This window comes from Dipodomys merriami, unplaced genomic scaffold (assembly GCF_024711535.1).
Source record: "Dipodomys merriami isolate MVZ:Mamm:240054 unplaced genomic scaffold, mDipMer1.0.p SCAF_477, whole genome shotgun sequence".
NCBI classification, from domain to species: Eukaryota; Metazoa; Chordata; class Mammalia; order Rodentia; family Heteromyidae; genus Dipodomys; species Dipodomys merriami.
Window position 1 is genome coordinate 752,142 of NW_027206043.1, and position 14,230 is coordinate 766,371.

General features: G+C 59.8%; 1 protein-coding gene across 7 annotated transcripts in view; it reads left to right on the forward strand.

The window, feature by feature from the left end:
* Positions 1 to 14,230, forward strand: part of LOC138808796 (nuclear factor 1 X-type) — a 95,022-nt gene that overhangs the window by 59,588 nt on the left and 21,204 nt on the right. For all 7 annotated transcript variants that reach the window (XM_069994999.1, XM_069995003.1, XM_069995006.1 and 4 more), the window contains exons 3-5: positions 13,271 to 13,333; positions 13,605 to 13,679; positions 14,006 to 14,126. In XM_069994999.1, the coding sequence (XP_069851100.1) occupies positions 13,271 to 13,333; positions 13,605 to 13,679; positions 14,006 to 14,126 (259 nt within the window). The remainder of the gene's footprint in view (positions 1 to 13,270; positions 13,334 to 13,604; positions 13,680 to 14,005; positions 14,127 to 14,230) is intronic.

A 14,230-nucleotide genomic window follows, 5' to 3' on the forward strand; every position in this document is an offset into this window, starting at 1 on the left:
GAGAGCCCATCTGCTCGCCCCAGGCCCAGCTGGCCTGTGGCTGGTGACAAGCCTGAGCACTCGCTGGCTCGCTCGCTCGCTCGGTGGTCCCTCGGCAATGTCCTGTGAGGCCAGCACACTGGGCTCCAGGTCCCTCGGCCTCTAGGGTCTGGGACCCTCTCCCTGCCAAGACTGTCGGGGTGGAGTGGGGGTGAACCTGGTGAGGACTACGGGTCTTCCAAAGCCTCACTCCCCGCCTCTGCCTACCCCAAGGCCTTGTGCCAGCAGCTTTCTCCTTGCCCCCAGCCCCCCAGGAGTGACCCCACAATCGCCCCTTTGATTCAGTACACGTGCGGTTCCCTGTGCGTGTGAGTAGTCTGTCGGGAGGCCTGTGGGGTGCGGTTTTGCAGGAGGGGAGTAAGGGCTCAGAACCAGCGGGGCGGGCAGGCCTGGGGTCCTAATGAGAAAATTGCTTCCAGCCAGAAGCCCAGCTCTGCGGCTGAAATTGCATCCAGCCCCCGCCCTTTGGAAAGAAGCAGGAGCTGTGGGCTAGGGGAGGCGGCTCGCACACCACCCAGCCCCCCACCTTGCAGAGAAAGCTCATGTTGGGCCTGGCTCAGTACCCCACTACTCAGTCCCTTGGAAGGAGAAGGGCTTCAGGGATTCCCCTCTACTCCCTTCTACTCAGCTCTCCTGCAAGTATAGAACACCCACTGTGTGCACAGGGCTCAGAGGTAGACCAGGTACCCAGTTGTATTAGGAGCATCTTGTTTCTGCAGAAGCCTGGCCTGGCTGGCTGGCACCACACCGTCCAGGCTGGTTTGGGTGAGGATTCAGCCTCCCTAGGGACTCATGGCCCCTGCTCCTTGTCGGCCCACTCTGGGAGACCAGCACCAGCAGGAGATCCCAGGGGTGAAAGACTGGCTCCACTTACACCCCAGGACTGGTTATAGAATTCGTGGGCCCCAGTAGGACATAAAGAACACTGTGGGGGGGGGCAGCTCAAAGGTTAAGAATTTCAGGGCAGCACCACTGCCAAGTAAGGCCAGGATGCCCATTCCACTTCTGAGGAAAGCTGGTGCCATCTTATACCTGGCCCTGCCCCCCCCCCACTAGAAGGTTCTGGATTAGAATATGCTGGTGACCTGTGGGTGGGGGATGGGATTCCTGGGGGAAATCTCTCCCTATGGGGCTTTGGGTCTCTGCTGCCAAATTCCTCAGAGACTTTTGGTCCCTTCATTTTGGGAGGATTTACTAGGTGACAGCTAGAAGGAAGGAGAGCAGAGAGAAACCTCTGGAGTGCCTGAAGAGTCAGGGCCCGACTGTCCCCTCACCCTCAGCGGAGGTGAAGCCACGCCTCTGCCGGGCCAGTCAGGTGGCTGATTGTCTTGTCCCCGTGGGTGGAGCCTCTTCCAGCAGCAGCAAGTTCCAGGGCTCCTCCGAGCCCCCAGAGAGCAGGAGTGCTCAGAGGGAGGGAAAGGAGGCAGGAGGAAGGAAACAACCCCATTGTCATCCCCCAAATTACTGGCTGGGATGGCAGGGGAGGAGGCGGAAAGCCGACATTGTTTACTTAATTAAAAGTAAACAACAATTTGCCGCTGCCAGCCTCCCATTAGCTGTGTGCAGAACCCTACCAGTGAGCTGGAGTAAGCTGGAGCCCAGCTCCCACCAAGCAGCTCCTGACAAACCCCGAAGCCCCGTCCTTCCTTGGTCCCTCCCCCTTGGGCTGAAGAGGGGAAACACACGGGGAAAAATAAAAGCCAAAAGACCAGAAGTGTCTCAAGAGTCCTGAGGGTCAAGACACAAGCGTCCAGCCTTGTCCCTTGGTAGACCACTGTGAGGGGACAGTCAGTCAGGCCTGGCCGTGCTGGGTGGGGCAGGTCTGTTTCTTCCTCTGGTCTGCCAGATGCTGCAACCCCTGGGGAAATTGGCCTCCCTCTCTCCCCTTCCCCTCTGTGGCCCCAGTCCACACTACCTGGAAGCCTGGGCCTCTCCCCCCCCCCTTTTTCCTTTTCCCTTTTAGCAGCTTATAAACATCCTTCTCCCATCTTTTTGGCTCTGCTCCCAGAAGGGGGCTGGCAGGGCTCTAGGAGGGCTGGGGAGAGATCCCCTGGACCCACAGAGGAGGAGAAAGTAGGCCCTGCCTACATTCTTTCTGAGGTGGGACTCCTGCAGGTGACCTCAGGAACAGGGCTAGTGGCATTGCCAGCTGGCTCTTCCCTGAAGTCTCCCCGTGGTCAGGAGACAGGTAGGAAGCCTTCTATAGTCTCCAGGGATCCAGCAGGATATTTCAAAGATCTGTTCCCAGCAAAGCCCTGCCATGCCTGTGGCCCCTGCTCCAACAACACGGAGTGTAGGCTTCTCTCAGGCCTGGCTGGGACAGCCTTCCTGCTCCGTTGGGTCACCTGCTGGGAGAAAAGCTCCGGACTGCATGGCACATGCCTAGCATTTGGCTTTATAGAACCATCAAGGGCCTTTGTGGCCAGGTGGCCAGGTGGAGACTATAGCTGAGAAAAAGAGGCAAGCAGGCCAGACTGCAGCCCTAAGCGGAAGAGGTGGGAGAATGTGGAAGAGGTGTGTGTGGGGTGGGGGGGGGGGAATGCATGCGTGCCTAAGCCACATCTTCCTGTCTTCCCGCGTTTTGGGAGGCTGGCTGGCTGGCTCCGCCCCTAACGTACCTTTGACGATGGTGGAGACATTTTGGTTGGAGTGGGCAGGCTCCAGAGGTGCTGGCCTACAGCCTGCATCTAGGACAGGGTCTCCAGAGATGAGGTTCTCCTCTGCCCCCCATGTCTCCTTCACCGCTTGCCTCCCCTCTTCCTTCTCCACCAGCACGGTTCCCACACAGCCCTCTCACAGGTCGGAGGATGCAGGCACATCAGGATTTTCACATGCTCTCACACACAGGAAAATCTGGGAAGTCTGTCCAGTGCCTAATTGAATTAAAAGGCTGGGGTTTGGCAGGACACTGTGTATCAGAGCTGCCCCCTCTTGTAGCCAGGAGCAGCCCATGCCGGCTACCCACACCTCCAGCTGCTCATCCTACCCCTCCTTCCCCCCTACCCCGATCCCAGAGCTCTCCTTCCCTACCCCTTTGCTTTCAGCTGGGCCAGTGAAAGGTGAGCACCTCAGACAAGGTGCCCTGCCCCCAGGGGTGCCCCCAGCATCAAGACAGGGGCTTGGGACTGTCAGGGATAAAAGGACCCAGACCAGTCCCTCCTTCCAGGCTCAGGGTGGGAGCAGGAGGTGGTTGCACGGCTGAGTAGAAAGGGAATGCAGCACAACTGGGACAGGTGTAAACAGCCTTGTCCTGAGAGGTGGAAAAGCTTTGTGTTGGGGGCTGTGAGTACCCCATAGGAGTAGCCAGGGACTCTAAGGAGTGCATGGAGAGAGGCCTGTGGAGACAGAGCACATAGGGATAGAGCACATGGAGAGGGGATTGTGGGAGACAGAGCACCTAGTCCCCATACTAGCTGGGGACTAGGGACTGGGTGTGCTGTGAATGTAGAGGGTAGGGGGACCTTGCTTCTGGCCCTGCTCATCCTTAACTTCAGCCTCTGTTTTGGCCAGCTCTATGGTATGTGGTCTGGGCTCTTTCCCCTGGAGACAGAGAACCCCACTGAGGGCAACCCTAGTCCAAAACCCAACCTCCATTCTGAGAAAGCCCCAGAAAGAGCCCCAGTTCACTGGGAAAGGCCCATAGCTAAAATGGGCACAGGCGGGAGGCGGGCCTCATCTCGGAGGGGGCAGGATTGAACAGTGAGCCTACTGGGTGCCTTCTCCCAGCATGGCATTTGTTGAGCTTGTGAGGTGCCCATGGTGTTGTAGAATCTGTCTGTATGTCTCAAGCCTAGGAGAGGCCCAGGTGTGCTAGGCCGGCAGTGCAGGCATCCCGGGACCCATTGGAGAAGACCTGCTCTGGGTTTGGGCAAGGCAGGGCCAGCTCTGCTGTTCTGCTCTGGGGCTGAGCACTGGGGGCCAAGGATGCAGCGAAGCCCTGCAGAGCAGAGATCTGTCCTGCTCAGGGTCAGGGGTGGGGGTGCTGGAGGGGCGGGCCTCACCTCAGCTAACCTCCTGGTGGAACAAAGGGGCCTTTTTCCACACCGCTGCTGCCCAGCCTAGGAGGGTGTGCCTGCTCACTGCTGCACAGCAATGGTGGTGCCTTCTCTCCTTCCTTCCTTCCTTCCTTCCTTCCTTCCTTCCTTCCTTCCTTCCTTCCTTCCCTCCCTCCCTTCCCTTCCCTTCCCTCTCTCCCTCCCTCCCTCTCTCTGGTTCCTGATCTCTGACTTTGGCCTCCTTTTTACTCCCCATCACCCTCCCCCATCCCTGCATGGGCGGATGGTAGAGAGACCATCCTTGTCAGGAGTTTGCCAAGCATGGAGGTAAGTCTGCATCGTCCCCCACACAGGGCACCTTGGACGTGTGGGGAATCTTCTTGGGGGGGTCACACAGCTGAAGAGTCCTCAAATCAAAGGTAGCCCCATGTGGCGAGGACGGGCAGGCAGGACTCAGAGCTGCTCCCCTGGGGTGGGACGGGGTCCACTGATCACACCCCTCCAAGCCATGCACCTGGCATCCCCACCTCCCATTACAAGCCCCCCTTCCATCCGGCCCCCGCTCTGCAAGCTGTTCCTAATCAATGCAGACGGGAAGCACGGCCTCCATCAGATCACGGGACACATTTGGCAGCGGTGGCTGCAGTGGCGGCGGCGGTGGCAGCCGCAACCAGAGCCACTGCAGCAGGCAGCTCCTTCCCTGAGCAAAACCCAGGGCCTGGTGGCCTCAGCCTGACTGGGTCCTTCCCCTCCTGCAGGGCCTTGTGGGTGTGCTGAGGGAACCCTGTCTGTCCCCTGGAGTTCTGGGCTGGCTGCCCACAGTTCCCCCAGCGGAGCCTGTGGAGGGCAGCTAGTGTTAACTTGCTGCGCCACCTAGCTACCGTGTCAGGGAGCACAGCACAGCCTGAGCGCGCCAGCCACCCTGGGAGTCCCTTGGGGTCCTTCAGGGTGCCTCCCAGTCAGGCCTGGTGTGATCGTGCCCCCCTCCCACCCCCAGCAGCCCGAACCGTTCCCACATGTGCCTGGTTCGCTCTTCAAAGCCAGACTGCGCCTACTCACAGTAGGCATCCATCTCTGTAGATGTTCCCCCTTGGAGAGTCAGAGGCCCAGGTCCTCTGCTCAGGGTGGCCCTGGGCAGTGGCTACCTTGGGGTCTCCTGGGTAGAGGAGAGGGGCAGGCCTGGGAGACAATGCTTCTGTGCCAGGCCCCACTGGGTTCTGCAGGGGCCAGTGGTGCTGAGGCATCCACATCTCCTCACTGGGCACGAGTGGCAGCCCAGGCCTGCAGGGAAGATGCTCTGTCTTCACAGGGGAAGGTGCCAGCTAGTTGATGCTTCTGTTCCTGGTGGTTAGAGGAATAATCTAGTTGAGAGAAACATCTAGAAGTATCTGCTCAGAGGCCCACTCCAGCTGGGCTTTGCAGGTGCATCTGTGAACAAAACACACCGATGTGTCCTCAAGGACTTTCTGGTTTAGTAGGGTCCAGGGTGACTTGCTGGCCAGATGCCTGGGGCTCTTGTGTATCTCAGGCCAGAATCTCCCACTCCCAAGCCCAGTCTGAGGCTGCCTTGCTCAAACCTCTGGATGGGGGGTCCATTTATGTGTGTCCCCTCTTTGTATGAGCCAAGGTCAGCCCCTTAAGTGGGGGACGATGCCTTTGGGTCATTGCTGGCTGGTAGAGGCAGGTGAAGGGGGAGCAGATGGGGAGGCGAGGCCAGCAGCTTCAGCCTGGCCCCTTCCCTGGGGAGCGAGTTGAGGTAGGTGGGTTCCATTCCGCTGGCCTTCCTTCTGAGGCCCCAAGCATTCCTGGGCTTTGAGGAGGTGTGAGGAGGGGAGGGGAGCTGGGGGAGGGGGAGCTGGAACAGGCTCTGCCCAGGACATCCTCTGGCTTCCCACCTTGGGTGTTTTGTGAAGCTTAGGGACCTGCCCTGGCTCTGTGGGGACACTTTTGCCACTATTCCTCTCTCTTCAGCCTCCTCTTTTTTTCTCCTCATCCTCTCTTCCTCAGAAGATCTGGGAAGGGGCTTCCTTGTTCCCGGGTCTCCTAGCTCCTCCTGCTGCCCAGCAGCTGGGTGGCAGCCCCAAGCAGTTGGGCTCTTGGAGTGTTTCACCCCTTCAGTTCTGTTTTTCCCCTAAAGCAGTCCTTTCCCCTACCTCCTCTTCCTCTCTCTGCTTGCTCTCCTCCCTCTGCCTGCCTCCTGAAACCACCAGCCTCTTCTTCCTGTGCAGACCCCCCCTCTCTCTTTCCTCTCTGTCTCTCTCTCCTCTCTGTCTCTCTCTCTCCTCTCTGTCTCTCTCTCCCTCTCTCTGTCTCTCTCCCTCTCTGTGTCTCTCTCTGTCTCTCTCTCCCCCCCCCCTTCAGCCTCAGATTCTTTGCCTTGACCAATTCCCTCCCACCAGCCCCTTTCTCGAACTCCTCTACCTTCTACCTCTAGACTGTCCCTTTGTGTTTCTCTGCTTCACTAGGGTTTGCTGTCTCCCCTCTTTCTTTCCCTAGACTCCTGCATGCCCCACAAGGTCTCCCCTTCTCATGCTGGGTTGGCCTTAGCCTGGGAAGACCATCCTGTTATGAAGTTAGTTCAAGGGTAAACTGTGTGGGGGCTGGGAAAGGGCCATACCGGGCTCTGGGAAGGTGGGGACACTATTAATAGCCCAGGAGCAGCTGGGGGTGGGGGCAGATGTCTGACTGGCCTGGCCTGGCCTGGCCTGGGCAGCTCAAAGGGCCAGAAAGGGCAGTGCTGTAAATAGAGGGGGAGGGGTGGGAAGTGGCTTCTGAGCTCCTGGCTGGGACAGGCCCTCTCTCCTCAGAGCCTTTGGCTTTTCCTAGCCTACTGGGTGTGGAGAGAATTCTGTTTCAATTTCTAGCCTTCAGGCTGTGGAAGGAATCAGAGGCTTCAAGAGCTGGGACCACTTGTCTGGGCCCCACCACCACGTGACTTCCAGCCCCAGGTCCTCTGAGAAAAGCTGGCTCCCACTTCCGGCCTGGTGGTGGCAGAAGCCAGCACTGCCAAGGGAGGCGCTGGCTACCTAGGGGTCAGGGCCTGGGATTCTGCCCTCCTTTCTTTGTCCCCAGCAAGGCTGTTGGGAGCAGCATCCTCAGACCCAGGGGAACAAACACTGTCTTCCCCCTGTCCTATTGGACTTTGCCATCTTGCAGTCTTTTTCCCCTGATCTCCTCTATCCTGTTCCGGGCCTCAGGGCACTTACTGATGGCTGTAAGGAGAGGGGGTCCTGCCTGTATACGGGTCTATCCAGCTCTGCCTTTTCTGCTGCTTTTTGCAGTGGACCAGGCCCCTCTACTCACCACAGCAGGGTCTGGGGCCCAACCTACAATCTTGGATCATGTCACCAAGAACATGAGCTCTTGGGGACAACAGCCAAGGTGGTGTGGGAGCAGAGCAGGAGGAGGAGCAGGGACCGGTGGACGGTCACTAGTGTGTGGGGAGCCGGACCTGAGCTCGATGCTTTTATCCGTGTTTCCTCACCTGCTGCGAGGTGTTACCTCCACCTTGGAGAAGAGGAAGCAGTTCAGTCAGGGCAGGGCTCCCTGGCCTGGGAGATTCCACAGCACAGATGTGACTTGGGGAGCCCGGAAACTCTTTCATCTGCCCACCTTCTTCCTCTTCCTCTTCACCTGGCGTGCCCCCCTCTCCTAGGGTGAGGGGAGACAGCCCTAGGCCCCCTGCAATGCCTATGCCTGCCCCTATCTCCCCAGACCTTTGCTCTTCGGGTCTGCGGAGCAGCTTTGTTATCTCCTACCCTCTGTTGGGGATTCTTCTCTGGTGGGAATTTCTGGCCCTGTGTGTCTCTGAGACACCCAGGAATGCCCAACACCCTATGGGCGTGAGGCGCTTAGATGGAGCTGGGTGGGTGGATGCTCTCTGTGGGTGTCCCGGCAGCACAAGCCATGTACCACATAGAGTCCTGCAGCTGTCAGGGCAGGGCCGTGGGGGCGGGGGAGGCGGGGGGGGGGGCTCCTTCCAGGGCTCCTGAGAGCTCCAAGGGGGTGGGGGTGGGGGTGAAGCCAGGATGGAGGGTAGAGGATCTAGAGAGGGTGCATAAGGCCTAGCCTCTGAGCCTGCCTGCCCTGAGGCCTTGAGTTTCAGTCCAGGAGCAGTCTTGGGGGCATCCCAGGGGGTGTGATTCAGTGCCTTCCCTTCTCTACCCCTCACCTAGCTTGCCCTATCTTCCCCAGCCCCTCCCATAGGAGACTCAAGCCAAAGACTGGAACTAGGACAGGTCCATGAGTGAAAGTGGGATGAGAGGAGAATGATGATAGAGTGACAGTATACCCCCCAAACCTCCACAGATTCAGGTTGCGTTTCTTGGCTAGTCCACTGTTCCAGACCATACACACACTGTTCCTGGGGTGACGGGGGGGGGGGGAGGGGGGCCGCTCAGGGTGGCTCCAGGATGTGGTATGTCAGTGGCTGTGGTGGTGAGCAATGTAGGGAGGGGGAGTCAGACCTCCCCAGGCCCCCTGGGCCCCCTGCCCAGCCCCCTCCCTCTGCCCTCTGGCTGCCCTGTGTTCTCCAGGACTTCCTCATCCCTGAGTGTCCTGTTTGCTGAGACAGGGAGAACCCCTCAGTGACCCACCCCCAGCCCCCATCCGTCCGCACCCCCTCCTCAGGGTGTCTCGGATTCTGGACTTGGGTTTCAGGAGGTACAATGGTCACATTCTCCAGCTCTGATTGCTGTAGGCTGGGCCTCTGGCTCCCCTCGAGATTGGGTTTCCCGTGCCCTGGACACTCTGGAATCATAGAGGCAGAGAGGCGGGGGAGCTGGGAGGAGCGCTGTAGGCTAAGGAGGGCAGAGATGGGTTCTTGAACCACACCCCCACCTGTTTTGGGGGCTGCAGGCTGAGGCCACCTGAGCCCCCAAAGTTCGCAGAAGTGCAGAAGGGGTGAGTCCTCTGGTGGCGAATGGATGCAGGGGCTGCTGGCCCCTGCAAGTGTGCAAATGCATTGCAGAATACAAGGAGCATGCGAACTGGAGTGTGTAGATAGTCCTAGGTTTGTTCTGTGGGTGCAGCTGAGGCCCACTTCCTAGGGTGAAGTCCAGGGGCCTGGTCCACAGGCCGTATGGGGAGACCCTTTACAGAACAGGCTGGCTTCATGTGGGAATCCCCCTTCATCTAGCGGGAGCCACAAGTACATCCCATCAGATGTAGCTGGAAACGCGGCTCTTCACACAGGCTCGGGTTCCTCCCAACGGTGGAGTTTCCCCTCTAGAGCCCCCAAACCCCACAGGCACGCTGTGCAAGCCAGGGAGCGCTGAAGGCAGGTGGAGTCAAGAGGCCGGGCCGAGGGAGCTGGACTCAGGGAAAGGAAGAAGCTGAGGTGGAGGTTGGTGGGGCCAACATGGTGGATCTGGTGGAGGAGTGAAGAAGAAAGTGTTGGGGAGCTTTGTGGTTATCCTGGGGGGTTTGGAAGTGTCTACCCTGGCCACCTTCAGCCGGGCTCTCCCACATGCCTGCATTCCGCCTTTGTGGCAGGGGGGCAGCCCGTAGTATGTAGGTAGCTCGGCCACCAGAGCCGTTCCTAGACTTCCTCCACAGAGCTTACCCAGCTCTCCTAGCAGTCCAGATTCATCCCTGCCGCCACCCCCAAAGCATTCCCTTCCAAGGGATGCTTGGCCCTCAAAGGTGTGGTTGTGTGACATGAGAGCTTTACTCCCACCCCCACCAGCACTGAAAAAGTACCGTGGGCTTCCCTCCCCAAACCTGGTCCCTAGATGCCTGACTGTTCCGATAAAGTATCAGGCGCAGTGGTAGGCTGATGAGCAGCAGCTGAGGATCTCTGGGCCTCGGCACTAGGCCTCAGGGGCCTCTAAGTTGCCTTGGGTTTGGAGGAGGTGGCAAAGACCCCTCTACTCCATTTCTTTTCTCTGTGTGGTATGGCTGGAGCCCTAGTCCCTGCTCGAAGTGGGGCAGGGAGTGGGGGACAGGATTCCATCCCTTGCCTGGGTCAGGACTGCCCTGAACTCTCTGTGTGTGTGTGTGTGTGTGTGTGTGTGTGTGTGTGTGTGTGTGTGTGTGGCGGGGGGCGGGGGGGAGACAGTATTCGCTGCTCTGGCAGACCTACTGGAAAGGGGGCTGAAGCATGCCAGCGACCCGGCCACAGCAGACTGGAGAAGCCCAGCCTCCCAGTGTGGGCTGGGGGAGAAAGGATAAGAGATGGAGTGGCACCTGCCTGCCTTGTGCCAGCCAGCACTGTCCCTGCCTCTCCACTGGCCTTCAGGCCACCAGCTGGCCCATTGTCCCTGGTGAGAAAGCAGACGCTGGAGGGGGGCTTCCCGTGGGCAGAGACTCACTCATGCACACCGGCCTGCCAGCAGGGGCTGCCACAGGAAAGCCACCCTGGGCTGGGTGCTAGAAAGGCGCAGGAGGTGAACAAGACACGGAGCGTGGAGACGTGCCCACCTCCAGAGCGGGGAGCACGGCCCGGCTGCACGGCGCTGTGGCAGCGGGTCCCCTCCTCTGCTGTTGGCAGTGGCCAGTGTGCGGGGCCTGTGAACAGGAGATAAAGAGTTCAGGCAGAGTGTTTTTTCTCACTAACCATGGATTTGTGTGTTTGTTCAGCTGGTGGCTCTGATAAGCCCTATTCTGCCAGATAAAAGGCTGCAGCCTTGGGGCGGAGCCTGGGGAGGGGGTGTCCTACCGGGGCTCCCTCCTCCCCAGGAGCCTGGACAGGGAAGGGGTCCAGTCACAGGAATGCTCCCTGGCATGCCATCCTGGGATACAGCCCCTGGTGCCCAGATGTCCAGGGCAGGCCCAGACCTGTGCAGGGCTCTTCAGAGAGCCCCCTCCAGCCTGGGCATGGCAGCGTGTTCCTGGCCCTGCCAGGGGCCTGACCACCACAGCTCAGTGGCCTGAAACCTGGCCAGCCCTTCCTCTGTCTGCCCGGGGGTACATCCCTGAGCTGGCATGTCATTAACACCCCTTATTGTCCCCATACCCTGCTGGGCAGGGGTCTGCTCTTACTGGACTGGACATGGCCCATGAGACTTCAGCGGCCTCTGAGCAGAGCCCTCGGTCCCAGCCCCCTGTCCCTTCCAGGACACAGGCCAGCAGATGGGGGTGGGGGTAGGGAGGGAACTGCACCACAGGACTGGCTCCTGTACTCCAAGCCCTGTCCGGACCTCTAGTGTCTCTGTGCCTTTTGTCCTAGAGCTGAGCTGAGCATGTCGGGGCTGGCGGTGGCGGCATTGTGGGGCCGCCCGCGTAAGATGGCTGCCAAGGTCTAAGATGGCTGCCAGCAGCGCCCGAGCCCAGCCTGAGCCGCAGCCGCCTGCAGGGCGCATGGCCGCCTCACTGGGTCCTTGTCCTGCCCCTGTGCCCTGCTGCCTGCTCTGCTCCTCCACATGGAGGTAGATGGGCGCTGGCAGCAGGAACAGCAGCACCCTGCCAGGCCCTGTCCTGGTTTAGAGGATCTCCCGTCTGCCGTGCTCCTCTGGAGCCCCATTCGTCTCTGCCTCAGTCTCTGGCGCACCTCCATGTCTTTGTTGGGTTCTCTCCTCTTTCTGTCCTTTGGCTGAGTGTGCGCGTGCGCACCCCATACTGAGCCCGAGCGTGGCCCTCCCTCGCCAAGTGCCCTCTCATGGTGGGCTAGGAGCACTCCACGGCGGCGGCGGCCCCTGAGCCCCACTCTACTGACCCAGACTCTGAGGGGCTGAGTTGGTCCTAGGATGGGAACCCCAGCAGAGACCCCTGGGCAGTAGAGCCTTCGCCTTCCCCTTCCAAGCTTTGTATTGAGAGAGCCTCCGAGCAGAGTGGAGGCAGGCCCTGGGGTGAGCCCCCTAGACCTGCCACTTGGACCAGCCAGGGTGTGAGTCAGCCCCAGAGAGCCAAGAATGGGCCAGGGTAAAAGGGTGCTATGAAAATTCACACCTCTGTGATGTCAGTTACTGAGCCATGGTGCTGCCAGGGAGCCCGGGAGGAGGTGTTGTGGCTCCTCTAGTGCCACCAGCAAAGAGATGGCACAGGGAGAAGTCTACTCTTGAGTCCCTAGGTGACACGGGGTACAGTAGCATGCTCTGTGCAAGGGGTGGGATCCGTCAGCACAGTAAGATTCTTGGAAGTTAAAAGATGAAGTGAGGCAAAGGATAGGGACAGCATGGCCCCGAACTGTGGCCCTTTTCCACTTGTCACATGGAGGCAGATAGCCAAGAGCTTGGTCGATGCTCCCGGTTACAGATGTGGCAAAGCCTTGGCCACCAGTGGGCCAGACATGAGCTGTGGGTGAGATCCAGGAGGCGGGCCATTCTGGAGAGCAAAGCCCTGAGCAGAACCGGGGCACCAGTGTTCAGATGCTACCTCTGTGGCCCCTACAAGCTGCCCACTCTTCCCCAAGTGCCTACTTCCTCCTGCACCACAACCTGCCCAGCACTCCTACCCTCTTGCCAGCTGTCGTGCCTAGGCAGGCGTGCTGGAGGTCCCCGTTGTGCCCCTGGCACACAATGCTGGAGGACCTGGGGGCGGGGTGGGGGGGCTTTCCCAAGCTCAGCAAAATATTCACACACACACACACTCCACCCTGCCCCCAGCCCTCTGAGCTCCCACCACACAATGGGCCCTTGTCTCCGGGCTGCCTCTGAGCAGCTGTGGCACTGGGGCATGAGACAGCCCAGACAGGCTGGCACAGAGCAGGCGGCACACCTCCCCCTCCGGGTTGCCAGGCACTGCCTGTGAGCATAAAGGTGAGGCGGGGGAGGCACAGGCCCCGGGAAAGGCTTTAATTAATGAAGTTAGGGGTGGGGATGCTCCTCTGGGAGCCGGAGCTGGATTGAGGCGGGGACATTGAGGTCCACCCCAGCTGTGGATAACTCTGGTCACTGGCTTCTCTCCTGGGCTTCCTCCTGGCTTGGGACTGGCTGTTGGCTGCTGCTCCCTCATGGGTGACTCTGTCCCTCAGGGCACAGGGGGAAGTGTCTGGAGGCAGTTTGGGTTGGCACAGCTGGGGTACTGCTGGCACCTAGTGGGCAAGCACTGTGCAGTGCACAGGACACCTCCCCTCTGCTGCAGAGGCAGAGATGTCCAGCCCAGATGTCAGCCCTCGGCAGCTTAGAGGCCGGAAGCCAAGCTCACTCCCTGCCCTCTTGTCTCCTCTCCTGGCTCCCAGGGCCGGGGAAGCTCTGCTGCCCAGGTTCAGCCACAAGAAGGGCTTGAAGGCACTGGCAAACTTGGTGGCTCTGCAAAGCTTGGCTCCTGACTCAACCTCCCCTTTGTGTCTCCTGCAGAATCCGGACAATCAGATAGTTCAAACCAGCAAGGAGATGCGGACATCAAACCACTGCCCAACGGTTAGTGTCCCCTTCCTCTCTCCATCACTGCCCTGGCCACCCTCCTTCTTCCTCGCTACTCAGTCAGGAAGTGACTGGACCTGGGCTGCCATCCAAGGGGAGGGGGCTCACTGGGCGCTGACCCCTGTTCAAGGTTGACCTGGGACTGGCAGAGCTCTCAAGGATGGGGGGGCGGAGGAGGCTGGCCATAGGGGGAGAAGTTTTTGAGGAACAGAGAGGGGGCCCTGCCAGCCTTGCTGCCACTCACCAACCCTTTTCCTTCCCTCCTCAGGGCACTTAAGTTTCCAGGACTGTTTTGTGACTTCGGGGGTCTGGAACGTGACAGAGCTGGTGAGAGTATCACAGAGTAAGTGAGTCCTGCCATCTGGGCTGGGTTGGGGGTGGGGGATGTAGGAACTCCCTCACAGGGCAGACTAATGGGGCGGTGGAGCAGAGGTCAGCTCTGCCCCTTTGGCCCCAGGCTGGGTGAAGCCTAAATTATCCAGAGTCCCATCTCTAAGTTTCCTCCAGCCCCAACCCCGAGTTACCAGATTTCCTTGACTGCGAAGGTGACCCACCATCCTGTCCCATGGCCCCACAGCAAGCTCTCCCAGAGCCTCTTGGAAGTAAAGACCCCCCCCCAGTCTGTGGGGACCCCTTCTCACCCTCACACCTCTCATTCGTTCTCCCCAGCTCCTGTTGCCACGGCATCAGGGCCCAACTTCTCGCTGGCGGACCTGGAGAGTCCCAGCTACTACAACATAAACCAGGTGACCCTGGGGCGGCGGTCCATCACCTCTCCTCCTTCCACCAGGTGAGCGCAGCTTCACGCCCTTCTCACCTCCATCACCCAGTCCTCCCTTGTGGAGGGCGCTGGCTTTCATGTGGCTTGGGCCCATGCGGTCAGCCACCCGTTAA